Below are 25951 nucleotides of genomic sequence, written 5' to 3'. Positions count from 1 at the left end.
CGAGACCGACCTGGGCCCTGCTGGGGAGGGCTGGAGGGGTCTCTCCCCCCCCTCCCCGCTTCCCCAGCCCGCTCTTTGCACCTGCCGGGGAAGGGGCGGCGCGGCGGAGTCCCCGGACGGCCCTCGGGCGGCGGTTGGCTGGCGGCGGGACCATGCTAATGAGGCCGCGGCTTTATGCCACCTGCCCGGCCGGCAGACCCACCGCCCGCCTGCCATGCCGCGCTCCTTCCTGGTCAAGCAGCCCTCCAGCAGCCGCGTCCCCAACTACGGCCAGCTGGAGACCAGCCGCCAAGGTAAGCGACGCCCGCCGGCCGATCAGACCGGCTTTGGGGCGCCCCCGCCGCTCCCTCCGTGCCCAGACGCCCCCGGCACCGGACGCTCCGCAGCCCGCGCGGGTCGGTGTTGCTCAACCCCAGAAGGGCCGGGGAGCCTCTTCCTTCTGGCCAAGCGGGAGCGGCTGGCTGCGGGGCGCTCCTTGGAGAGGAGGGGGTCCCCCCTGCGGAGCCGCTGCCGTTCCCTCCGCTTGGCTTTCCTGCAGCCTTTGGCCGCGCCGGAGGTTTTCAGTGCCGGGTCTCTGCCGGCTGCGCTCACTTGGAGGCTTCCCCGGAGTTATTCCCGGGAAGACAGCGCTGCTCGGCACCTCCTAGGCGGGAGTTTCTCCGAGGAGAAGCGACAACAGGTGGGAGTTTTGAGTTCGAGAACCTGCGGAGGCGGGCAAGGGAGATGCGGTGGCCGAAGAGGGAAGCCAAGGGATCCAAAGGTCCAAATGACGTTGGGGGATCAATCGAGGCGCTTTTCCCTCGTAAACAAAAAGGGAGACAAACGGAGCCTTAACCTTGAACGCGGTGGAAATTCTTCCACATCTAGATCGCCTCTGCACATGCTCAGAGGCAGCCTTCAAAAGAACAGCATTGCCTTGTTGCGCACCCCCCCCCCACCCCACCCGTGCCGGGACGGCTGATGCAGGCTGTGGCACCTGATATTGGTTTGTGAGTCTGTCTAGGTTTGTTCCATTGCAATTGCCGTTGGGGAGGGGGCTTGAACCGCCGATAGCTACAGGTCCTTTTCTGCTTTCTGTCTTTTCCTGTTGGATTTAGGCATGCAATGCACCTTATGTGTATACTTAGTTCTACCTGTATGTGTATTAAAATTGGTGTCTGCCTGCAAAGAAACAACATTGTTTTCCTGTTGTAAATTTCTGCTGACTCAAAGATAGGTGCTGTTTTAACTCTCCAGAGCAGCGGAATTCTGCAAGACTCAAGGAACAGAACAGAAAAATCAGGCATTTTTAAAAATGTGGTGCATTGTCAGGGGATTCGTGATTGACAAAGAGTTGGCGGTTTCCGTCTGAGAGAGCTTGCAAAGAGGAGAAGGAGGGCGAGGTGCTCCGAGGAGTTTACGGAGAGTCCAAGAAAGGCTGGTTTGATCTCTGCTTGTTGGGCTACATGTATGGAAGATGGCTTGAGCTCCTGTGGGCTGCCCATCGGAAGGGCTGGCTGGCCATCCTATAACTTATGTTGGTAAGGATGGACCCTGGGGGCTCCCACCCGCCCCCATGGCCTCTGCCCCCTCAGTGTTTTTTTAATATAAATGTTTCCAAGACGGCAGGCGGTGTGGCATTTACCCTTCACTTTTTCATACCCTGGAGAAGAATGCAAATTCATCTGGAATGTAGATTATTTTCCAGTGTACCGGAGAGGGTGTGTGGTGGGGTGGCCTGGAGATATTTAAAATATTCCAAGTGCTTTCTCTTCGGGGTAAGATCCTGTTTGATTTATAGCAGCCATAAGAGGGACTTGAGAATATTATGGCAGGTGATGCCATCATGGCACACCCAAGCAAGGCTTCAGCTGCCAGTGGCTTCAGGGCACATTTTGGATCTTGGTGTTTTTTTTAAGGCAATTCTTTGACCTTTAGGTTTCACATGGGGAGTTTTTCACCTGCCTGCAAAGATGTTCCTCTGAAGAAGACACAAAGAGAGGTGTCTGTTCCACGGGGAGAGCCCTGGAAATGGGTTTTCAGAGTAAACCCACCACCCTCGGCTGAGGAAACTGCAGCCTTCGTCTTTCCTTCTTTGGAGTAAAACCAAGTGCAGGCTCTGGCGATATATTAAGCTAGGAAACAGTTTGCTTAGAATAAAAGAAGCAGAAACATTTTCCCTAGGAGTAGAGTTTACGAGCTATAAGGTGCTTAGCAAAGGTCCCCCAACTCATGTTCAGCACCCCAGGCAGATGTTAGGATGGGCAGCAGTTGACCTTGGCTAAGACTTAAGCAGGATCAGACCTGACTGGGAACTGGTACATATCGTATTTTTCAGAATATAAGACGCACCAAGATTTTGAAGAGGTAAATTTTTAAAAAAGGTTTTTGCACTCTGCAAACCTCCCAAACCCTCTGCACACCTCGTTTTTGTGAAAAATGGGGCATGCAGAGAATTTGAGAGCCCTGCAAAGTGGTCCTGGGGGGGGGGGGTAAAAACAAGCAAAGTATGGCCCTTTAATTGCTCATTTTTCCCCTCCCCAGTCCCCAGGAGCACTTTGCAGGCCTCTCAAACCCACTGCACGTCCACTTTTGTGAAGGGGGTGAGGTTTTGTGATGCAAAAAGTGCTGTATTCAGTGTATGAGACGCTCCCAGATTTTCACCCTCTTTCGGAGGGTGGGGAAGGTGTGCCTTATAGTCCAAAAAATACGGTAGACAGGAGAGACACCTGGGGACATTACACTGCTTCCAGCCGCTGCTGAGAAAGCCAGGTGGGCCATCCATTTGCAGGCTGAGCAAGTTTCCATTTGCAAGTTTGTGTGCAGAAGGTTAATGCAAAGTGTCCGGAGGTGCCTAGAAGGGAAGTCCCAAAGGTGCTTTTTCAAGAGGCAACTTACCAGACTGGACTTGCCAGAAAGTCCAGTGGCCTCTTGAAAAACCACCTTTGGGATAACCATGACCGGGATGACTGAGAATCTCCGTAGACATCTAGAAGGGCTGGCCGGAATATCACTTGGGTCAACTTCTTTTGTGTTGTTTCCATCCACAGAATGCAACAGGCCAAGTCACACCTGGATGACATGTTCCTTTTCTATCCAGGAGGCTACGCCCTGCCCGTCCGCACCCCGTGAGGCCAGCCCTCTGAGGAGCCACAGCTTTGCTCCTGCCAGCCTCTCCCCCCCTCTTCTGCAGAGCCGGGAGGCCAAAGAACAGCTCGCCTTTAACCCCCCAAGTGGGGAGAGGGCTGGAGGCAGCCGGGGGTCAGCCACCCCCCTTCGGGATAACCCCAACAACCTCAATCTCCCTCCAGCCTTCGGCCTGCTCCCCTGGAGGACGTGCCCCAGCCTGGGCCGCCTGGCGGAGGCAGAAGGTCAGCAGGTGCCAGCCGAGCCTGGTGTGAGGACTGGCACCCTGGAGAGGTTCACCTGCCTGGATTGCCACAAGCCCTACAGCACTTTCTCCGGCTTGGCCTGGCACCGGCAGCAGCACTGCAAGCCGCAAGATGTAGCAACAACCAGGTTCTTCAGCTGCAAATACTGCAACAAGGGGTACACCAGCTTGGGGGCCCTCAAGATGCACATCCGGACTCACACACTCCCCTGCGTGTGCAAGATTTGTAGCAAAGCCTTTTCCCGGCCTTGGTTGCTACAGGGCCACATCCGGACACACACAGGTGAGGGGAAACTATCCCGGGAGACAAGGGGAGAGGGCCTTGCACACTGCTGCAATGCAACCCAGCTTGGAGTGCAAGCATGTGTAAGAAGGTTGCATGTGTGGCACAGTTGCCTTCAAGGGATCCAGGAAGGCATCGAAGGTGGTTCTCTTTGCTGCAGCGCAGAGGTAGCTTTGGTGCCCCCAAATTCATCCCAATATTTTTATAATGGCTCATTCTGCTTCTCCTGTTCAATATCTGACTGTGGATTCTTTGCCCTTCCCTGCATGGGCCTCTACTCAGAAAATTACCAGTTCTGCTAAACAGCATGAACCATGTTTAAATAATGGGTTTAAAAAGAGATTCTAGGCTTGGTAGGGAGTGAGAGTGAATATCTGGGTTAGGCTTTTGCCTTTTGGGGGTGGTGGTGTTGAAATTGAATAATCCTTGTGGCCAAAATCTGTGGTCACCAGAAACCAGACAGCCCTGTAGCGATGTCACAATCACTGGCTGAATTAAAGATTGCTAGATATGGCACAAATGCATAGCTTCTCTTTATCAGCCAGGGTGTTTTATTGTGCAGCCCTGCTTTATGGAGTGTTCCCCAGTTTGCAGCAGAGGGTATGTTAACACACCTGTAATTAGGTATGTGGGCCTCTGCAGCACAACATTTCTGGTAGCATTCAGTGCATCTACAAGTAGTACTCAACTTATAACTGTAATGGATCCTGTCGATCACAGCTGTAGGTCGTAAAACAGGTCACCTAAGTAACCAACCCAACTTACGACCTTTTTTTCTGGTGATCATTAAATGAACAAGGTACTCTTTGGGCCAGTTGCCACCCAGCCTCTGCCCCTGGGTGCCCCATCTGGGCTCACCTGTCTGCCTTCCTTCCCAGGTGAAAAGCCCTATTCCTGCTCCCACTGCAGCCGAGCCTTTGCCGACCGCTCCAACCTGCGTGCCCACCTGCAGACCCACTCGGAGATCAAGAGGTACCAATGCCGCACCTGCTTAAAGACCTTCTCCCGGATGTCACTGCTTTTGCGGCACAAGGAGGCCGCATCCTGTCCCACAGCCTCCTGAGGCTGGCAGAGAGAACACGGCTGCTTCTCAGCAGGACAAGCTTTGGACGAGTGAAGACCTGCAATCTGGAGGCTGGTTGCATCCTGAGGCAGGAGTTGGTTATCTGACTGCTGTGCGTACCTTCGCTCCAAATAAAACAGTAAAAGGAATGATGTCCTCGGATGATTTTAAATTCCTTCTGTGAATTGCTCTCCTCCTGTAAATCTACCCGAACAGCACGTCTTGGTGCGATGGCATCTTCTGGGATCCAGGATGGTTTCGTCACTTCAGCACCGAGACTGTGTTCCCCAGCTGGCTTCCTTCCTGGCCCCAGGCAGGAGAGGCGCTCAGAAACACCAATGCATTCATTGTCTGCTTCGGACTGCTAGTCTTGGCATTAAAAGCTGCTCAACTCCCACTTCTGGCCTGAGTTTATTATGGCTTTTCTGGATGCTGACGAATGTCTCCCATCCTTTGCTGGAATGCATGGGAGGTCTACCTGTTGCATGGAATGCCAAGATAGGGTCCACTCCCTAACCAACTTGGAGAAAGTGTTGCTTAGTAAGATCTTACAAAGCTGAGGTAGCACAGTGGTTAGAGCGCAGTACTGCAGGCTACTTCAGCTCACTGCTAGCTGCATTTTGGCAGTTCAAATCTCACAGGCTCAAGGTTGACTCAGCCTTCCATCCTTCCGAGGTCGGTAAAATGAGGACCCAGATTGTTAGGGGAAAATATTCTGACTCTGTAAACCGCTTAGGGAGGGCTGTGAAGCACTGTGAAGCGGTATATGTCCAAGTGCTATTGCTATCTTCTCTGGCCAAGCCAAATCCACTCCAGGGAAGGCGGTCCATTCCCAGAATTCAGGGGGAAAGCCCAGGAGGGTCTTCCCAAGAGGTTAGAAGTAGGGTCTTTGTTGATTCTCCAGGAATCCTTCCCTCTTTGCCCCTTTGGGTGAGGAAAGGGTCAAGCTAAGAAAAAAGAGACTGGATGAGCTTTAATACCAAATCTCAGGAATACTTTGAAATAGATCTGTTAACGTATTGAATGGCCAACATGTTAACAAGCATCCAATTTTTAACTTTAACAGAAGTTGCCTCCAGAAGTTGTGAATGCCCCAACACTGGAAGTCTTTAAGAAGATGTTGGATAGCCATTTGTCTGAAACGGTATAGGGTTTACTGTCTAGGCAGGGGGATGGACTAGAAGACCTCCAAGGTCCCTTCCAACTCTGCTATTGTATTGTATTATCTTCCCCCTCTTCATTTTCTTCTGGACTCCAAGTTTGGTGTCAGTTCTTAAGTTCCTGGAAGGAATTTACGTTTAGACGAAGCGTCCCAGCATGTGATCTCTCTGGTGCATGAGTGAAGAGCACAGCACAGATCCCCAGATCCTATCTTGAAAGATCCCCCTCATTTTTAACGTGACAAGAGGGACACATTTTTAACAAGATCTTAGCAGCAATATTTAATGATAAATGAAAGGCCATCTTCATCAAGATGAAACCAAGTTTTTTTACTGTACCCCCAATGGACTATTTCAAAACCAAACAGGCTGCAAACTCCAAAGAAAATTCTTCAGTTGCTTTTCCTCATGGAAACGTTTGTCAGTACAATCAGCTTTTTTCACACACACCCATTTTTTTGGTTTCCCCATTTTTTGCCAGGGAGAACATCTGGAGCGTTTATGTGCTATCAAAGGGCCTACCAAGGTGGGGGTTGTTTGTACAACTTGTAGGCAGCAGTGAGGTCAGCCTAGCAGAGCGGGGAAGCAACAGGTATATTTATAGCCTTCCCCGTGGCCGGAGAGCATAAATAGGACTCTGAGATACCTAAAGTGAGCTGCATTGTAAACTCCGCACTATTCTGAGCTGCAAAAGTTCTAAAAACAGCTCTTCCACCTGTTGTGAGGAGGGCCAGAGCAGGAAAGTATGTTGCTGCTTCTAAAATAAGCCAAATGTTTTTCCCTCTTACTTGCAGCAGATGGAAAGTGCTGGTAAATATAGCAGCAGGGCAAAGGTGGGGACTCGAGACCCCCACCTGCTGATCTGCCAGTGGGGAAGGGAATGTGAGGATCAGATGAATGAGTCCGTTTTTCCATTCTGCTTAGGCGGCCTTAAGGCACCATCTGGGTTCTTGTTTTGGTTCCTTCTTGGTCCACAAAAGCTGGCCGAGAAGAAAACTGGCTCACCCCCTCTTCAATCGCGGTCAAAAAAAGGTTGTTTGTTTGCATTCGGAGTGATTTCTGCTCAGCTCTCTATCTGCGTTACTGGGGCAAAGGCAGCTACGGTTGCAGAAAGTCCTGGGTTCAAATTTTAATTCTGCCCAGCCACTAGGGCTCATCTACTTAAACAGAGAACGTTTATAGCTTAGGGTTGAAATTAGGGAGCCTGGGTGCTCTGTGATATGAGCTTGGTGGTTTTCTTGCAGACGTTTCAATACCCATAGCTTCATTCACATACAGTATTGTAATATGTGGAGTTTATTAAATTGATGGGTGGTTTTGTTTTGATCAGGTTGGTGTGATGTATAAATGCCGTCTTTTTGGTTGGACTATAATTCAGTGTATAGTGATTGATTGATCGCATGCCATCAAGTCATCGTCAACTCTTAGTGAACATGTAGATAGATTTTCTGCATGATGATTTGTTCCCAGTCTGGTTCTTTAGGTTTTTCGATAGTCATTTATAATACAAATGGTACTTAGAGCAAATATGGTAAATATACTGTGCAAACCAACTATTGATTGATGAAGACATGGATACAATCCCATTTCAATTCACAATTATAAGATAAAATAACGATTGCTTTCTGCAGCCCTAGGTTTTTTTAAAATGGGTTTCTTGCCTAAGAAAAGGCATTTCTGCATTACAGGAGTGGATTTGATGGTTAGGAATTGGTTAGGAGCTCTCTTTCAGAGAGGAAGTGATGGTGATATAAATACACTTATTTTATTCTTTTATTTATTCATAAATAAAATGATTATATTTCTATAGCCGCCCAGCTCAAGCAAGTGACTCTTATTGGAGTCTGGTGTAAATGGACGCTCTTGGCCACATTAGTAGAGAACTTTGGAGATTTTTCTTCTCTAAAATCTTCCTGCTGTTCCCTGGTTGAAGGTGAAATGGAGGATCCGCTCTCTGGGACAAGATAACACAGGCTCTGATATTATCGGGGATTGGGAACATGTCCCCGTCTAAGAAAAGTGCAATGACCTTATTTTGGGGGGTCTGGACCTAGGTACATCGAGTGTAGCTTTGAAACGGGAGAGAAGGAGGCTTGGCTTACGGCTGCCGAGATCTTTTCCAGCTCAGGTTTCTTTTTCCCATGACAAATGGAAAAGCAGCCCTCCCCCTTAAATGCCAGCCCCCAGAAATAGCCCTGCCCGCCTCTGGCGGAGGAAGTCGCTGCGGCCCCGGGGCCAAGCAAGGCACAAAGAGGCCGGCTCGTTCTATCTAGACCGCCTTGGCCGGCAGGGCGCTCTATCTAGAGACGGCCGGGCGCCCCGCCTGGAGCATAGCCCTGCCCCGCCTGGGTGCCGTTCGCGCCGGGGATGCCGAGCAGGTGGAAAGACCGCGGGGGCGGAGAGTTGTTTCTCCCCCCCCCGGCGAGGTCCTTGTTTTTCAACAGGTGGCCTCGCAGGTTGGCGCCTCGCGTGGGCAGGCGGGGATCCGGGGGATCCACGCGGACTCCTCGCAAAGTGGGGGAGAAGGGAACCATGAGGAGGGAAGCGCCCGGCTGCCTGGGCTTCTGAGTTGCCCGCTCGCCCTGGCGGGAAAGGATGCTCCGGGTCCCCACGGGAAGAGCCCCGCGGAAGGAAGGTTCAGAAAAGCCCCTTTGGGGCCAGCTGTGTCCGGGGCTGGAAAGGGCGAAAGGCGGCTCTCCACATCGCCCGGCAAGCTCCCCATCTAGGTGCGGCTTCCCACCTCCAGAATAAAATAGAACAGAATAGAATTCCTTATTGGCCAAGTGTGATTGGACACACAATAATTTGTCTTTGGTGCAGATGCTCTCAGTGTACATAAAAAGACAAGATACATTCGCCACCAATCCTAAGGTGCAAGACTTAATGTTGCCCTCTAACACAACTGGGTGACATTGCTGAGTCTCGCCGCTTTAGCAGAGTAAGGAAGATACTCAGAGATGCTTCACACCCTGGTCAGTATCTCTTTGCACTTCTACCATCGGGCAGAAGACATCGAAGTATAGCCAGCCGAACAAAGAGGTTTAAAAATAGTTTCTATCCTTGGGCTGTGAGACTTTTAAATACAACCACAATCACTCCACGCACACGCGGAAATGTTATGACAAGTTTTTATTTTTCTTTCTTTTTTTTCTTTTCCTCTAATTACTTGCATGGGGATTATTCTTTATACTATTTATGTTGTTTGTATTTGTTGTCATGAATTGCACCAGTGAGGCTAAAACCAATTTCATTGTATTTATTTAGTCCAGGGGTGTCTAAACTTGAGAACTTTAAGACGTGTGGACTTCAACTCCCAGAAATCCCCAGCCAGCCAGTTGAAGTCCACAAGTCTTATTAAGTTCCCAGGTTTGGACACCCCCGATTTAGTACAATGACAATAAAGGCTATACTATATTAATGGTCGTCGTAGGGTACAAATGAGCAATCAGGAAACAATCAATATAAATCGTGCATGGAGAAGCGCATCGTCTCCCTCCACCACCCCCCCCCCGCCCCATTGCATGCCCCACTCCCTCCCAGGCTGCTCCGGGGCAGCGGAGAAGAAGCGGGGCCGCGATCCTCAGCAATGGGGGAAAAGGAAAGAATCGCGTCTTTGCAAGCGAAGACGCGGCTGCAAAAATGAGCCCTGCTGGGGCGAACACAACTGAGCATGCGCGCGTGGGCTCTGCCTCTCGTGCCATGGCGCCGGTGCCACGCGGGAAACCGCCCGAGTGGGAAACCTTTCCCCTTCCAGGGTGTCCCGAAGGTTCCGGCCTGGAATGAGGCGAGCTGGCGGCCCCATCGTCCGACGAGCTCCGATTGACTGAGAGCGGCGGCAGGAGGAGGCGGGGAGCGCGCTGATTGGTCTGCGTGGCCCCAGCTGGAGCGGCGCGAGCCAATGGTGGGAAAGGGGCGCGTCGCTTACATCGGCGGAGACACGTGTGGGGGAGGAGGAGGAGGAGGGGATGCGGGCTCCGCTCCCAGTAAGGGCGGACTGGGCGGACTGGGACGGGAGCGCGAGGGCTGGGCAGGCCGGGCCAGGGTCCTGCTGAGGAGGGGAGCAGGGGCAGCAACCGGCGGGGTTCCTCTGCAGCAGCCGCACCATGAGTCCGCCCGTGGCCGGAGAGAAGCGGCCGGTTGTGGTCACCTGCACGGCGCCGGTCAACATCGCGGTGGTCAAGTACTGTGAGTAGCCCAGTGGAGCCCGCGAAGAAGGATTCCCAGGAGGGCGGGTGCTGGTGGTAGTTAAGGCCACTTGGATGGGAGACCACCAGGAGATCCCCAGTCAGAGCAGCAGCCTGGGGGTGGTGGTGGAGCTGATCGAGGGGGCTCCAAGAGGCTTTTGCTCTTGGGTGATGAAAGCACCTTTCCTGCAAGGGGGGGACTGGGAAACCCAAGGAGGAGTGAATGAAGGGCTCGGGAAGAGCAAGGAGTGGGAATAGATGAGGGGACAACTTTATTCCCACCCCCCAAAGTAAAACGAGCCTTCTTGCAGAAGCCTTAAAGGGGGCCAACTGCTCTTACAGACACGGGTTCCAAATAAGAAGAGGGAGAAACGGGTGTCTTAGGCTGCAAACCTCTACACCTCCCAAGGAAGAGACATAGGTGCATCTGGGTGCAGAGGAAGAATTGGCTAGAGGGAGAGAGATGGGAGCCCCCTTGAAATGAACCAGGTTGCAGTTTTCTGCCTTTTTATTTAGAAGCGGATCCACTGAATGTTTCTTTGTTGAATGCACCTGCAGACTCTGAAGCAATAGGTGGAACTTCTGGTTTTCCACCGTAAACCCAGCCACCCACTCTGGCAGCCAAATCGATAGATCAGGAGAAGGAAGGAAGGTCCTTCACAAATAATAGGCTCATCTGCAAGCTGTAATTAAAGGCCAGCCTGCTGGCAGCTGAGAAAACAGGTTGGAGCAGCTCTGTCAGCCTCCCAATTTATGAGGTGACTTGCCCTCCAATGCTCAGACTCTTCCCGGTTCAAGCCGTGTCCTTCTTTCCTCATCCAGGGGGAAAACGTGACGAAAAGCTGATCCTGCCTATTAATTCATCCCTCAGCGTCACCCTGCACCAAGATCAGGTTGGTCACGAGGGACCCGTTTTGTTTGGGGTGACCGACTTCTGCCTGCAGACCGAACGTGGTTGAAGGAAGCTCTGTGGCCTCAGGACAATTTAAAAACCTCCTTAAGTGCGGCAATTTTAGCTGAAAATATTGTTAAGGCTGCTTCTGCAATTGTTCCTTGTTCATTTCTGTGAGTTGCCCACTTTGGCTGCCCTTTTGTTGCGATGGCCCCTTTATTTAATGTTTGGAAGCAGGAGATCAATCCCCTCACCAAGGAACCACCGGAGGAGAACCAATGAGGGTTGATTCATGGAAGTGAGGCCCAGGTGCTTCGCAGTTGCTCCAGACTAGAGTTGTGACCCACTGTGGCTTCTGTTGTCTTCCAGCTGAAAACGACCACTACAGCCGCCCTCAGTCGGGACTTCGCGGAGGACCGCCTGTGGCTGAACGGGGAGCCCACTGATACGGAACACCCCCGTCTCCAGTCCTGCCTGAGGGAAAGTAAGCGCAGGGCCGCCCAGCTGGGCTTCTGAATTCACAATGTTTCTGATTCTTTGCTTTGAAGGGCTGAGCACAAGCGAGCAGGGCGTGTTTCCTTTCCAACCCAAGGATGGACGGATGGCCAGGTAGCCTGGAGCTGCCTTGCTAGGGATGGCAGAGAATGACCTGATGTAATAAATCACCTGATGCTTTTATTGTGAATGATAATATCTCTCTAGCAACAGTAGCAAACTTTATTTGAGCAGTTCAGGAGCCCCACCCTCCATGGAGAAGGGGGGCACCCAGGATAATAGTTGCTGGGTGAGACACAGCAGAGAGGAAAAGTTTAACCCTGTTTGTGAGAATTTCCCCCGTCGATTGCAGACTTTAGCACAAACCCAAACCAACCCTGCAGGACTGTTTCCCCCCAAGCGACCTCAGCTCCCTTCTCTCTCTCTCAGTCCGTCGTCTGGCTAGGAAGCGCCGTGGCGAGAGAAGTGGGGGTGACGAGGGGGACCCCCCTCCCCTGAGCTACAAAGTCCACATAGCCTCAGAGAACAATTTCCCCACCGCAGCGGGATTGGCCTCTTCTGCTGCTGGCTACGCTTGCCTGGGTAAGTGAAGCTGGTCCCAGAGGGGCCCTGGGGCTCTTACAGATTTCTGGTTTTGTGACTTGCCTCCTTGTTGTGGCTGGGAAGGAGTGGCGGCCACGGGCAGGAAGCGGATGGGGCACTTTGAGACCAGACATTTCATGGCATCTGGGCAGCCGTGCCTGCTTCCAGGAGACCCCCTCTAGCCCCCTCCAAGGTGCCTCCACCAAGCCATCCTTGGGCTCTTCTGCGTATTGCAGTTGCAGATCATGCCAGCCTGCTGATCCCTTTCTCAAGGACTGCCACGGCCAGTTCTAATCTGGGCTGGACTCCACCTCCCATATGCCACAGCCCCAGGAACCTTTTGTTTGGGGAGTTCTGCCCCCAAACCTCCTAAGGGCACGGCCCCGGGGGAAGTTCTGCTGTGGAACCGGCTGCCCTCTCGCTTCCCTTCCAGTCTACACCCTGGCCCGGCTCTATGGCGTGGAGGGGGACCTGTCCGAAATTGCTCGCCAGGGCTCGGGGAGCGCCTGCCGAAGTATGTTTGGGGGCTTCGTGCAGTGGGTGATGGGGGACGATGCTGACGGCAAAGACAGTGTGGCCCAACAGGTGGCGCCAGAGGCGCACTGGCCGGAGCTGCGGGTCCTGATTCTGGTGGTGAGTCTGGGGTCCCCCCAGGGAAACTGTGGCTGCCTAGTGGTTGGGCCGGCCCAGTTGCTTAGGGAGTTGGGGGAGACAGGAGGCCCCTTCTGGAGGACCGAATCCTCCCCCATTGTTCCTCCTCCTCCTCCTCCTCCTCCCTCCACAACAGGTGAGTGCAGAGAAGAAGGTGGTGGGCAGCACGGCTGGAATGCAGACCAGTGTAAAGACCAGCCTCCTGTTGAAGGTAGGAAACGCACCTGCCCGCTCACAGAGCCCCCCCCTCCCCAGGTCCCTCTTGGAGCTGCTTCCCTTCCACCCCCTCAGAAGCCCTGGAAGTGCCCCACCTGGGCCCCTCACCTCTCCGACGGTCACCTTCTGAAGCCAAGGTGGATTTTAATACCTCAGGCAAACGGTTTCTCTCCGCTGTTCAGCTGAATCCAGAGGGGAAATGAAGGCAGGGCCAAAGCTCTGTCCAGAATCGGACATTCCTCAAGTCCACCTCATCCAGTTGCTTTGTTTGGGACAGTTGCAGCTGACCATCGTGAATGTCCTTGGCTTAACAGCCTGTTTAATGACTGTTTAAAGTTATGGCACTTGAAAAAAATGATTTATGACCTGTCCTTATGGCCTTGGCTGTGACTCACTCAACTGCCTCACTTAGCAATGGAAATTCCAGTCTGAATGGTGGTCATAAGTTGAGGACTACCTGTAGAGAACATGGTCAGCCCTGGAAGAGCCTGAGATGAAGACTTCGCTTCCATGAGCTCCGTTGAGAGGGAATCTTGGCATCTCTCCATCAGTCCAGACTGATCGCCCGGAGTCCATTGACCCCCCCCCAATGTTTCTCCTGAGGTCTCTCCCCAACACCAACACCACGTTACATATATAATGTTGAGCTCCCTTAAGCCCCCCCCCCCCAGTTGTTTAATTTACAGTGTTGGAAGGGACCTTGTAGGTCATCTAGTCCAACCCCCGCCCAAGCAGGATACCCTGCACCATTTCTGACAAGTGGCAGCCCAGTCTCTTCCTGAAAGCCTCGTTCTCCCCTTCCAGCACCGTGCGGAGGCTGTGGTCCCGGAGCGCATGGCTCAGATGATCCACCACATCCGCCAGAGGGATTTTGAGGCCTTCAGTCAGCTCACCATGAAGGACAGCAACCAGTTCCACGCCACCTGCTTGGACACCTTCCCGCCCATCTTCTACCTCAACGACACCTCAAAGCAAGTGATCGCCCTGGTGCACCGCTTCAATGCCCACCACGGGAAAACCAAAGTACGTGGGGGGCTGCAGTGCCGGGATGGGGCCAGGGGACCCCTGTGGGAAGGCTGGCGATTCTCGCTTTTGGCCAGCTGGTCAAAGGATCAAATCGAATCAAATACTTCATTTGGCCAAGTGAGAATTGGACACACAAGGAATTTGCCTCCGGTACAGAAGGTCTCAGTGTAAATGCAAAACAGCAAAAGTAAAGAAGGACAAATAATAATACTATAGCCATATAGAAAATATTTACACGTGGATTGTGGCTAGAGAAAAAGAAATGTTTTATCTTTTTGCTGACAGGTGGCCTACACGTTTGATGCCGGTCCCAATGCCGTCCTTTTCCTGCTGGATGAGACACTGGAGGAATTTGTGGGGGTGGTCCAACACAGCTTCCCCCCCAAGAGTAACGGAGACCAGTGAGTGAGCCCAGCTTTGCTGCTTATGTGGGAAGTCAAAGTTCACTGAAACTGTCCCCAAATTGTTTTTGAAAAGTAACGGAAGTGGTCTTTGTTTATAATCCTCCCTACGAGTGTTTCTGATTATTCCCCTCTTGACTTTTTTTTTTTTTGCCTTAAAAGAATTATTTCTTGATATTTGGTTCCTTCCTCAGGAGAGCCACCTCAAATACTCCTGGGAGGAAACTGCTCTATGTGAAAAATATTAACTCTGTGGAGCTAGTGCCACATATATAAGTAGTTAATCCTATAGCCACTTTTCTGTTAAAACAATAATCTAAGTGACGTGTGCTGAAAAATCATAGGGCAAAGACAAAAGTGGCGGCATACGTACTTTTCGTAATCAGGAGTGTTCAAAACTACCCAGATTCAGCAATTGTCAAAGCTTGTTGGAGAGGATTCAAAAGGAGGGATTCTGTCAGAAAACAGATGTTGAGGTTTTGGCTCTTTTGAAGCCATTTGCAAATATCAAAACACTTGTTTTCTTTAGGAAAATGTTCTTCCGATTTTGTTGCCTTGGTTTTGGCTCCTTCAGCCCCATCTCTTTTTTCTTTAAATCATTTATTTATTATTAGATTTATAGGCTTCCCGTCTCACTGTCTAAAGCGACTGGGTTGCTTGCAATAAACACAAATATAAACACAAAAATACATTAACTGGAACTAATGTTTTCCTTACGGGCGTCGGGATGGCCCCAAATGTCAACCCAAGGGTTTTCCCTTCATCCTCTCCTCTTAGGTTTCTTAAAGGTCTCCCCGTGAAGGCAGTGAGTCCCTCAGAGGAGCTGCTGGCGGAGGTGGTTCAGGATCCTATTCCAGGAGCCGTCCGGTACCTGCTGATCACTAAGGTAGGAGCCTGGTAGCTTCCAAGAGGCATCAAACACGAGGGCACCCTCACTGCAGATCTGCCAGGTGTTTGGGGGGTGGGGGTGGAGGCAGGTGTAAAGGGGGCTCTGTCCATCCCATTACTGACTTCCTTTCCCAGCCTGACAGATTCTCATTTTGCTGGATCTTTATTGAACCTTGGGATGAAGTTTGAGGGGTCCTTGGTGCTCTCTGAACTTGGTTGTTTTCTTGCAGACGTTTCATTACCATACTAGGTAACATCATCAGTGCTCTTAGGAGTGGAGTTTGCTATCAATACTCCTTACAGCACTGATAATGCTACTTAGTTTGGGTCATGAAAAGCCTGCCAGAAAACCATCAAGCTGAAAGAGCACCAGGGATTCCTCATTTCAATCCAGAGCTACAAATATTCTCCTTTATTGGGGTGAAGTGTCTCTGGGGGCATCATTAAGTGATTTTTAACTTCCTTCTGGGAAAGAAAGAAGAGAGAAGCCAGTTTCCCTCCAAATGCTGGCAACATTCCTGCCCCTTTTCTTGCTTATTGGTTCTGCAAAGGAAAACAAATATTTGCCCACTCTTAAAACACTTGGCACCCATAGGCTGAAGTGGGGCAGAGATATGGGGTTTGGCTCCTGGTTTTTTAAAAATCTATTTCCAGGTGTGTTAACCTTTGGCAGTTGTCCTTGTGGGTCACCCTGCTGTCTGGCCACCCCAGCATTTGGGAGATCTTATTTTTTAGCCTAATGATCAGCCCCCTACCGCCCCCTCTCCGCCCCAGATATAACACTAACCCACCCACCCCAATTTAAATACAGGTGGATATAAAAATAAGGAAAGCTTGCAGAAAGTGTTTGGGTAATTATTTGGAATGCTTTTTACACTGCTTCGGTCACTGCTCAGATAGAGAACAGCCATTAAATATTATCAACATATCAAGCAATAAAATGCAACTGACAGTTATAACGTTCTTTCCCCCTAACGTTTCCTCCAACTGTTTCACTTCTTCCTCTTTTGTTCTCTCTCTTGGTGCAGCCCGGTCCAGGACCGTCAGTTGTGGAGGATGAGAGCTGCCATCTCCTGGGGGAAGACGGGATGCCTAAAAGCAGCAGCTGAGCCAAGACCAGCTCCTGCCAGGCTGCCCCAGAGCCAGCCAGTTGGAGGAGGGAGGTCTGGGCCGATATTATCCCCAAATTATACCCCAAAGGGATAATTTCTGGGCGTCTTTTCCTGTCCTCATCCCCTGTTTTGTACTCTGCTCCTTGATTCGGCGCCTCAAGACTCGTGGCCCATAACTATTTCTGTAAATTAATCATCTTCTATTTCTTCTATACGGTTTTATTATGAAGAGGTTTTTGAAATAAACGAGATCTTATCCGTGGCTCTCTTGTGGAAGCTTGTCTCGGCTGTGGGCATCACCATTTGGGGGTTCTCTGCCCATTCTTTCTCCTTTTACGTTCATACTCTGGAATTACGACATGCTGTCTCCCCTCCCCCTCCCAAAGTAAAAGGGCTTGAGGGCGTTTGCCCTTTGGGAACAGATGTTGCATAAAAGTTAACTTACAACACAAATGTTGTCAGAAAAGATTGATCAAAAAGTTGTGGGATTTAAAAAAACAAACCATTGTTCGAAGTCTTCAGAAGGCAACATGCAAAGACCACCCAGAAGGGAAAGGCAAGGCTGGAAGTGGTCTTCTTGAAGAGGGAAAGGCAGCTGACATTGGAAGGAAGGAAGGGAGGGAGGGAGGAAGGAAGGAAGGAAGGAAGGAAGGAAGGGCTGGCATGGCAGGAGAGCACCCTAAAGTGCCCAAACTTGGCAGCCTTAAGAGTCTGGACTTCAACTCCCAGAATTCCCCAAGCCAAGTGCAGGTTGGAGACCCCCACCATATAGGACCCAGGCCAGATTCATTGGGGGGATTTAGAACAGGAATGGGAATGGAAGGAGGGCTGGAAAGGGGAGGGGGTGTCTCCTTCCAGGCCTTGAGCTCCCCGATCCCATGATCCCGGACCATCAGCCACAGGCAGATGGGATTTGGAGTCCAGCCACACTTGGATGGAGCCCAATTCCATCCCTGTCCGACTTCGGGGCTGGGGGCTTCAAGGGGACGAAGCCTCGCTGCCGCTGCTGCCCTTCGTGCCTTCGCTCTTTCCCCGCAAGAACTCCAGGGAGCGGCGCTTCCCCTGCAGGTCAGCCGCCGAGGCTCCGCTCTCCGGCGGCCTCTTCTTCTAGCTTCTCCCGCGGAGACGCGCGGGGGGAGGGGGAGAGCAAAAGGCCATCCGGGCTTTCCCGGACCCCCTCCCCAGCGGGGAAGCGCCGTCCGGGCTGCCTGCGGCCGGCGGGGCGCGGAAAGTCCCCGGGGCGTTGCTGGCTGCGCCGGCAGAGGAGGAGCAGGAAGGACGTAGCCGCGACCCCCCCCCCCTCCGTTTGCCCGGCCTCCCTGCTTGCTTGCCCGGCTGCCGGCTGAGTCGGGGCGGCGGCAGGATGGGGCGCATCGAGTGGGCCATGTGGGCGAACGAGCAGGCGCTGGCCGCCGGGCTGAGTGAGTCTCGCGGGGGACGCAGCCTGGGCAGAGCGCGGGGGGCGGCAGGAACGCCGGGGGGAGGGGAGGGGAGGGGGCGCAGGCTTCCCCCCCCTTTCTGGCTACCCAGTTCTTGGAGCTTTCTCTCTCTCTCCCCCCCCCCCCGTCTTTCTTTGGCTACAAAGTGTCTAAATTTGGCTACAAACTTTCCAAAAGTTTTCTCTCTCCCCCCATCTCTTTCCCGTTGGGTACATATTGGGGGGGGGGGGGAATTAGAACAGGGACCTGTGGAAAGAGGGACCCCCCTCCCCGTCTCCCTCCAGAGCTTGGACTTTCGAGCCCATCAGCCCTGACCATCAGTCACGGGCAGGTGGGATTTGGAATGAAGCCACACCTGGGTTGGCGCAGGTTTGGCCCAAAGGAGGCTCCCGGTGGCTTTGCGTAAAGATGCGACCCCTCCCCCTCTGCCCCCACCTTCTGTGTGAGAGGGGGGGTCCAGGTGCGAGGCAGGTTCAGGTGCGGCCCCAGGTGTCTTTCGCGCGAGCTTCGGGGCTGCGTAGGTGTTTAGCAATCGTAGCCTGCAAGTATTCTTGGTGGTCGCCTGCCTGGACCCTCAGCCCTTCACCCACCTTTCCCCCTTGTAAGGCGGGAAGAAAGAAGTCTCCCCCACCCAACCCCCAAGGGAAACTTGGCCCGCCCTGGGGAGAGAAAGTGGCTTTCGGTTGCAAGCCAAGGAGAGGGAGGAAGTGCAAGCATGAAAATAAAGGGGAAGGACGCTTGGAAGGAGAAACGGGGCCATTGCTGGGGTGGAAACAGCACGTCCGTTCTGCCCTTTGGCTCCTCTTCTTCTGGGCCTCCGAAGGGGGGGAAGGAGGGGGGGCAAGCTCCTTTGGGGGATGGAAAAGAGGGGCATAAAACAAAAATGGAAAGAAATCCCTCAGAGGGAGAGGTAATTAAAAAAATATTAGACTCTGCAGAAATGAACAGATTAACGTTGGCAATTAAAGAGAAGGAAGAATCAGAGCATTATAAAATAGGGGGACATTTTTATCACTGGATAGAAGATGAATATAGACAAAAAGAAACAGAAAATTGAATAATTTGGAAAAGAACGTTTAATTATAGGGGAGGAGTTGAATTAAAAGGCCATTGAAATGTAACGGCAAGATAAAAATAGATTAAAAATGGTGTAATTGTTAAATAGGATGACATAAAGACTGTACTCAGATGACACACTCTAAGATTATTGATGTAGGCGTGGTGATGGAAAAACAAAAAAAATTATTTTCAAAAAGAAAAGAAAAGGGGGCATAAAACCTTCTTTTTTCTATCCAAAAAGAAGAGCCCTTCTCTGCCCTCTATCCACAATCACAGCCAACCAATTCGCGTTGCTGAGCAGTTTAACAGACAGACAACTTTAGGCTCTTGCAAGGGGGATTTATCTTGCTGCTTTGTTCCTGCAACCAGTGGAATCCCCCAAATATTCCCCCAAACCTTTGAAGGAGAGAGGCAGTCCCAGAGTCCCAGCTCTTTTGAAGGAGCATCCCTTGGACTCTTAAAAGCCATCCTGCCCTCTGTGGGGATTCTGGTCCAGCCTGAGTGATGAACTGGACACCCCTGTTGGCCCAGCCGAGGACCAGGAGCTCACGCCAAGCACTGGGCCAGATCTTTGCACAAGAACAACCTCTGCGTGGCCTCCCCCGTGGAACCTCTGCAGGAGGAAGAGGAGGAGGGTGGGGGCAGCTTTCACTTCTCCTTTTTGGCTTCTTCCTCCTTCAAAGGGGGCAGCCAAGCAAAGCAGCTGCCTGCATTTCTGTGTCTGCACTGAATCCGAACACCACGGGAAGGGGGCAGAAAAGACCCCCAGCCTAGCCCAGGATCCTGATGCTTCCAGGAGTTTGAATCCCTGGGAAGGCCCAGGCACATCCCACCCTTCCATGCCCACAACTGAACGTTGCAGCATAGAGCAACATGGCTGCCCTCTGCTCCGTTTCATCCTTCCCCCCCTCCGTCCTTTAGCATCATGGGACAGCACTTGGCTCTTTGGAGGAGAGGGGGGGATTGGGGTGGTTCATTTAACAACTGGCAAGAAAGGTCGTAAAATGAGGCAAAGCTCATATAACCACTTAGAGAGGGCTGTAAAAGCGCTGTGAAGCAGTATGTAAGTCTAAGTGCTATTGCTATTGCTATAACAACTGTCTCACTTAGCAACATAAATTTTGGGCATAAGTTAAGCACTACTTGTACCCCTGTTTCTTTTGAATGAAAAGAAGATTAAAAGCAAAGTGAGTATATGTGTTAAACATGCACATCCACAATGTTCCTCTTCAGTTGTCAACAAAGATCTGCCCTTTCCCATGGATTCAGGAGTTGAGACAAGTTCCCAGTTTGCTTAATTTCGGATCCGAAAGGTTCATTGTGGATAGAAAGTGAATAATCACAAACCAAAAAAATATATCCCTCTCTCTCTCTCTTTTTTAGTTTTAGTGACCGGTGGCATCGTGGCTGTTTCAGGCCAATTCAAAATGTGGGAGATTGCAGTTTATGCAATGTATCCTTTTGTGAAAATACGGTAATTGCTTAAATTCTATTTCCCCTGCAACCTGCTAGGACAAATAACACCTGGATTGGCTATATAGCTATTTTAAAATCATATCCCTATTCAAAGGAGTCTGGATATTAAGTTCTGCCTCAGTCATGAAAGTCATTTGGTGACTTTGGGTCAATCATTCTCAGCTTAACCCACCTCACAGGGTTGTTGTGGGGAGGAAAACAGGATGTGTTGGATATGTTGGCTGCCTTCAGTTAGTTGTAAAAATAACGAAGGCCGGATACAAATAAATAAATATTCGACATGGAGAATCAACTAGGACAGTGTTCCAAGGCTGGAAGTAGTACAATTAAGGAAGCTAGATAGCTTTGCTTCTTGCAGAGGCTGATTGCAAAATTTGGAATATTTGTGGTTGAAGAATTTGGAAATGTTGTGGCTCTGAGTAGGTTGGAAGAGTGAAGGTCTGGTCCTGTGGGCCAAATAGGGCCCAGGAAATTGCATTTCTGTCTGTTGCTGATGTTGCCCTTTGGGGTTTCTGCAAAGTTTCCGAGAGGAAGCAGAGCGATCAAGGCGAGGCCAGCTGGATCACGAGGAAGGGAGCCCACATTGGGGGGCTTCAGCCAGGGTTTGTGAAAGAGCACACAGGAATCTGGGCATGACGGGCAGGGCAGAATTCCCCCCATTGTAGCCCATCAGTGTGGATTTTTAGACTGACAAATGCAAGCTGGAGGATCAGGCCCAGACAGTCTGGGGACCTTTCTGCAAATGATGACTTTTCTCAGCTTCCAAAAGAAAAACCAAAGGATGCTTCTTCCAGGAGATGCCGGTAGAAGGACGGACTCTTTGGCCCTCAACAAGGGGCAGCAAAAATAAATCGTGCCAAGATTTAGGTCCCAGGTATCTACCGCTTGGCCAGCTCAACCCAGCAAGCCTCTTGGCTGGTCAGAAGCCCCCCCCCCCCGTTTCTCCCCTTCCATCTCCTTCCCCCCCCCAAGAGATGTTCTTAATCCTGTCCTTAGATTTGGGGGGGGGGGAAGCAAGCCTTATTTACTTCTTATTTATTTCTTAAATTTGTTTGCTGCCCATATTGCTTTGAAGGGACTGTTTCCTTTCACTGCCTGATTTGTCTCCATAATATTTTTCCCCTTGCTGAGGATGGCAGAGACCCCGGGCAGGTGGGGAAATAGATTCTTGCTGTTGCACTACCTGTGGGTCTGAGCTTTCCTAAAGTGTGGGTCAACTGGTTTCTGCCCCAAATGCCTCCTCCTGCTTGGGGTTGTTTCTTGTAGTCCTGTCTTCTTTTCTTTGTCTCTCTTGGCTGTCTTGGAGCCTAAAAAAGAATCCTTGTTTTTGTCCTTAACCTTTTGGCCTAAAGAGTTGCGGGTGTGTTTGTTTGTTTTTTGGAGTATCCCCGAGGAAAAAGGAAAAAGGGATCTACTCTGGAGAGATGGTGAGTATTGCGTTTCTTGACTGTAAGAATTGCAGACCTGGGTCTGGTGAGGAACTCAGCCTGCTGGGAAACACAGCTTTCTCTAAAACAGCAATGAAGCTTCTAGTCCTCAAGCTGCAAAAATAGACCTTTATGTTATATCAGGGACAGAAAGATGTGATTATTCTCTACCCCTCCCTGCTGCTTATACTTACAGGGGGAACTATGTAAATGGGGGCTGTGCAGATCAATCGGGATTGTTTTAAAAGTACGAGTTGAGGGAATCTACAGGCTGAGATCAGGTTAGCTAGACCTCCTGCATTTCTCAAGACAAGATGAAGGGAAGACAAGAAGCAAGGAGACAAAAGCAAGGAGAGAAGCAACCTAGATAAGGAGAAACTTCCTAACAGTGAGAACAATTAACCAGAGGAACCACTTGGTTCCAGAAATTGTGGGTCTCCATCACTGGAGGTTTTAAAGAAGACACTGGACAGCCACTGGTCTGGAATGGTTTGGGGTCTCCTGCTTGAGCAGGGGTTTGGATTAGAAGATCTTCAAGGCTCCTTTCCAACTCTGGCATTCTGTTGTTATTCTGAATCTGATAAATGCATGGCAAAGGATGTGTTTTTCGGAGTGTCACAGAATGCTTCATCCCTTGAACTCAGGGTCTAATTCTGTGCTTTCTTCTTTGGCTGTCTCTTTATTTTGATTTCTCGCAGTGGCCAGAAGTATTTCACAGCGGCTGTGAAGACTTGTGGACCCCTGACGAGGAATTATTATGTCCGGGCCGTTCTCCACGCATGGTAATTTGCATCCCAACCATTTTCAGACTCGGGCACATCCACCAACCCAGGGCAGGATTCTCAGCTGCAGCTCTCCTGCTCTGAGGTTGCGGATGTGGAGGTGAAGGAGGGTGAAGATACTCACAGGTGGTCCTCGACTCATGGCCGGTTGCTTAGCAACAACTTCAAGTTACAATGGACAACCCCCCCCCAAAAGCTATTTATGACCCAGTTTCAAAGTTACAACGTTCCTCCCCCCCCACGGTCATGTGACTCCTTTTTAAGCCACATTTATGGCCATTTGCCACATTTCGTGGTCACATGACTGAGATTTATGACAATTTCCCCCCAGAAACAAATGTTAATTTCCAGTTTTCTGCAACCCCCACCCCCCAATGCTCCCCTTAATAACTGCTGCAAAAAAGATTGTAGGATCAGGTGCTGGCTGGGTGTCAGTAGGTGCAGCTGCCTTTGGAGGCTGATTTGATAGTATTGGTCACTTCAGGTCTTCTGGCGAGCCAAACGCAAACCTTGCCAAATGAAATAGTTGTTCTCATAAGCACAGGGGCTGCATTCCTGGCTAACCCTTTTCTCCTTTAAACGTTTGTTTTGGCAGTCTAGCTATTCCTGCAGGGTATTTGCTAGCCACCATCCTTGGCACCGTTTGCCTGGCCATAGCAAGTGGCATCTACTTACTGGTAAGTGGCCGTCAGATTGGTATGTAATTGTGATTCCCATAATCAGTTTCCATCTCTCCTCCTTTTGAAAGAGCTAAAAACATTTTTATAGAGGATTTTGGACACAGAGAGAGAGATAAAATATAAGAATATATAACGCTGTGAAGTCACCTGTAGAAGATCCGCTTTCCCTTTGTAAAATAAAAATATTGTAAAGGACGCCTCTCTTCTAATGCTCATTAATTAGCCATTTAAGATGGAGTGGGTGGGGGGACTTTTACCTTGGCCAGGTAAGGAAAAGCCTTTGGCGGTCCTCTTTCGCCATCTGCTGGCTGGAACAGCTAGGACATTTAAATAACTACTTTTTGAAGACAAGGTGGTTATGAATGTGTTTTTGATTTCACACAGGAGTAAGAAATGAATATGTACATATTTGGGTCTAAAATGATATTACTGTTCTGACCTTCCTCAAGGCAGAGCCCTGGTCCCAACAAAACCCCTTTTATTAAACGAATGTGAATTCCTCTCATTCACATTCAGCAAAGGCTCTTTCAGAGGAGTATTTATGACCACAGACCTTATCTATCTTGGAAAGCTGCTACGTAAATATTTCCCAAATGAGGTGCTGTGCAAGGAAAGGCTTGGCATAGAGTCTCTGAGATTCACGGACGGATCTTCACACTCCTGAAAGGAATCTAATGACCAAATGAACGAATTGTTTCCCGCAAAAGCCCACTCCCCTTTCGCTCCTCTGGGAGGGGCCAATCACCTTCCACCTGTGACTTTACTCCCAAGCCGACCCTGACTTCTGAGCTGTTCTTTTCTTCTGGCAGCTCTGCGCATGGGCACACTGGGAACAGGCTCCAGCTGTTCGTCTGCCTCACTGATGTCTGACTCTGAAGACAGCTGATAACTGGCCCACGGCCCTTGCCCCCTCTCTGCCTCCGACACAGAGCCCTTGTCAGAGCCTTCCCCAGACTCCAGGACTGGCGCAGGTTCCTCCCCAACCTCCTCACCGACCGACTCTGCTGCCAGCTCCACTGGCCACTGGGGGCCACCACAATTAGTCAAATTAGTATTTGGTTGGTTGCATTTCCAAACCACCTTGAACCCAATGAATAAATGATGAAAAACCAAAGTTTAGCTGGGGAATTCTGGGAGTTGAAGTCCACAAGCCTTAAAATGGCCCCAGGTTGGACACCCCGACTGTAGATATTTATCTCATTTGCATTTTTCCTCAATTTCTTCCCTATACTTTATTTTGTTTGGGTTTTTCCCAGATGTTGAAAGTCAGCATTTCCTCATTTTCCTTCCTTTCCCTCTGGTTTTATTCTTCAGGCTGCCATACGTGGCGAAGAGTGGCGCCCCATTGAAGCGAAGCCGCAAGAGCGCCCCCAAGTGGGAGGCACCATTAAGCACCCACCCAGCAACCCACCGCCCCGGCCCCCTGCAGAAGCCCGGAAGAAGCAAACGGAGGAAGAGCCAACTGGCCAAGGCAACCCTATTGAAGTGGTTCCTTAGGAGTCTCCCCCATCAGATAGACTGCAGTCGGAGGCGGAGGCTCCACTTCTGCTTGGCCAAGGCATGGGAGACACACTCCAGGATTGAAACTCAGGCCAGATCTTTCCCAAGCAGGAGGATGTGGCTCTACCTGAACTCCTGCAAGCCCCTCGGGGGGCCTTCTGAGGTCTTTCTCTTAGGCTTCCTCCCTTCCACCCCCCCTGCTGACCCCCGCCCCATGAATGTTTGAAAGGGGCCTGCATGCCAATAATTGCCAAGTCATAACATACCGAGTTTAAGCCCGAAGGATGAAAAAATGGAAATTAATACACAGACACAAAGTTTTCTGAGGCTGGGTTTAAACTTGAAAAGATTTAAAGAAAAGGTGTCAAATTTGAAATGCTGAAATAAAAAGGGATTGCAAAGCTTCCTGGATCAGATCAGACTTGGCCACACCAGCAAAGTTCTTGGCTTCATTTCTCCCCCTTAGAAGACATCAAATTCCTCCTATTTGGGGATAAAGCACCCCCCCCTTGTGTTTCCCCCATCTCTCTCCCCCAGGTCTTCTCCCTCTCCTCTTTCTTCCTCCCTGTCCATCTTATTGGGCCCACAAGTTGGCCCACAAGAGTGCAGGACTTTTGCACCCCCCCCCCCTTCTCCGGGATGTTCCCAGCCACTCCATGACTTCTGCCCCCTTTCCCCAAAGTTTTTGCCCCAAACCCTTCGCTTCCCCTTGGCTTCTGCTCTTATTCTGCGCTTAAGTCCTTCCTGGCATCTTTTTCTCTTGTCTCGTTTCAGCTCTGATCAAGTCTGCCTTTTCTCCTTTTCAAAGGGAATCAGAAAGAACCACTTTCTACAAATCGTGTATCCGGTTTTAGTGAAATATTCTCAGAAGCATCATTTGTAATTGAATGAATTAATCTTACTACCCCTTCCATGTTTGCTCTTGTTTTATCTGGACGTACAGTGCTTTATTAAATTCCTCAATTTAACGTGTGAAGTCTAACTGCCCCCTTGCTTATCTTAACTAGTTCAATAAACCAGTTTTGAGAATGTTGTGGTTTTTATTTTGGCTTGGTGTTTTAACTTTTATCTCTTTGCTATAAAAGAATATCTTGCCCATCCAGCCAGGTTGAAAGTGGCTGAGAAATCATCATAGTTGTCATGATCAAAACAACCCCAAAATCGCAAATAAAAAACCCCAACCTTGGTATCTTTGAGGAAGAGGGGGGACCAAGAGCTGCCGCTTCTCTCTGAAATGATCAGCCCTGCTCCCCTGTTAGGAATAA

At 50.5% G+C, this 25951-nt stretch overlaps 3 protein-coding genes across 4 annotated transcripts; all 3 read left to right on the top strand.

Annotated features, from left to right (window-relative positions):
• On the top strand, positions 1 to 7414 carry SNAI3 (snail family transcriptional repressor 3). 2 transcript variants are annotated; one of them, XM_081963513.1, is made up of 3 exons: positions 1 to 293; positions 3030 to 3653; positions 4532 to 7413. In XM_081963513.1, the coding sequence occupies exons 1-3, from the start codon at positions 215 to 217 to the stop codon at positions 4714 to 4716; spliced, it is 888 nt and encodes a 295-aa protein (XP_081819639.1). In that variant the 5' UTR covers positions 1 to 214; the 3' UTR covers positions 4717 to 7413. The 2 variants fall into 2 exon arrangements, with proteins under 2 accessions (XP_081819639.1, XP_081819640.1); XM_081963514.1 differs by lacking the exon at positions 1 to 293 and adding an exon at positions 1032 to 1520 and having other exon boundaries at positions 4532 to 7414.
• Positions 7415 to 9823: 2409 nt separating this feature from the next.
• MVD (mevalonate diphosphate decarboxylase) lies at positions 9824 to 16585 on the top strand. The gene is made up of 10 exons (XM_081963683.1): positions 9824 to 10061; positions 10883 to 10953; positions 11322 to 11436; positions 11877 to 12029; positions 12463 to 12662; positions 12817 to 12891; positions 13701 to 13919; positions 14208 to 14323; positions 15101 to 15209; positions 16240 to 16585. Exons 1-10 carry the CDS (start codon positions 9980 to 9982, stop codon positions 16318 to 16320), a joined length of 1221 nt encoding a protein of 406 aa, XP_081819809.1. The 5' UTR covers positions 9824 to 9979; the 3' UTR covers positions 16321 to 16585.
• Positions 16586 to 17533: 948 nt separating this feature from the next.
• Positions 17534 to 25715, top strand: CYBA (cytochrome b-245 alpha chain). The gene is made up of 6 exons (XM_081963078.1): positions 17534 to 17744; positions 20205 to 20274; positions 21650 to 21724; positions 22423 to 22506; positions 23102 to 23183; positions 24501 to 25715. The coding sequence occupies exons 1-6, from the start codon at positions 17687 to 17689 to the stop codon at positions 24681 to 24683; spliced, it is 552 nt and encodes a 183-aa protein (XP_081819204.1). The 5' UTR covers positions 17534 to 17686; the 3' UTR covers positions 24684 to 25715.
• The last annotated feature ends 236 nt before the right edge of the window (positions 25716 to 25951 follow it).

The sequence above is a fragment of the Natrix helvetica genome (genome assembly GCF_964273705.1).
Source record: "Natrix helvetica genome assembly, chromosome: 10".
Classification (NCBI taxonomy): Eukaryota; Metazoa; Chordata; class Lepidosauria; order Squamata; family Natricidae; genus Natrix; species Natrix helvetica.
Note: the sequence above shows the minus strand (reverse complement) of the source record. Positions and strands in the feature narration are given on the sequence as shown.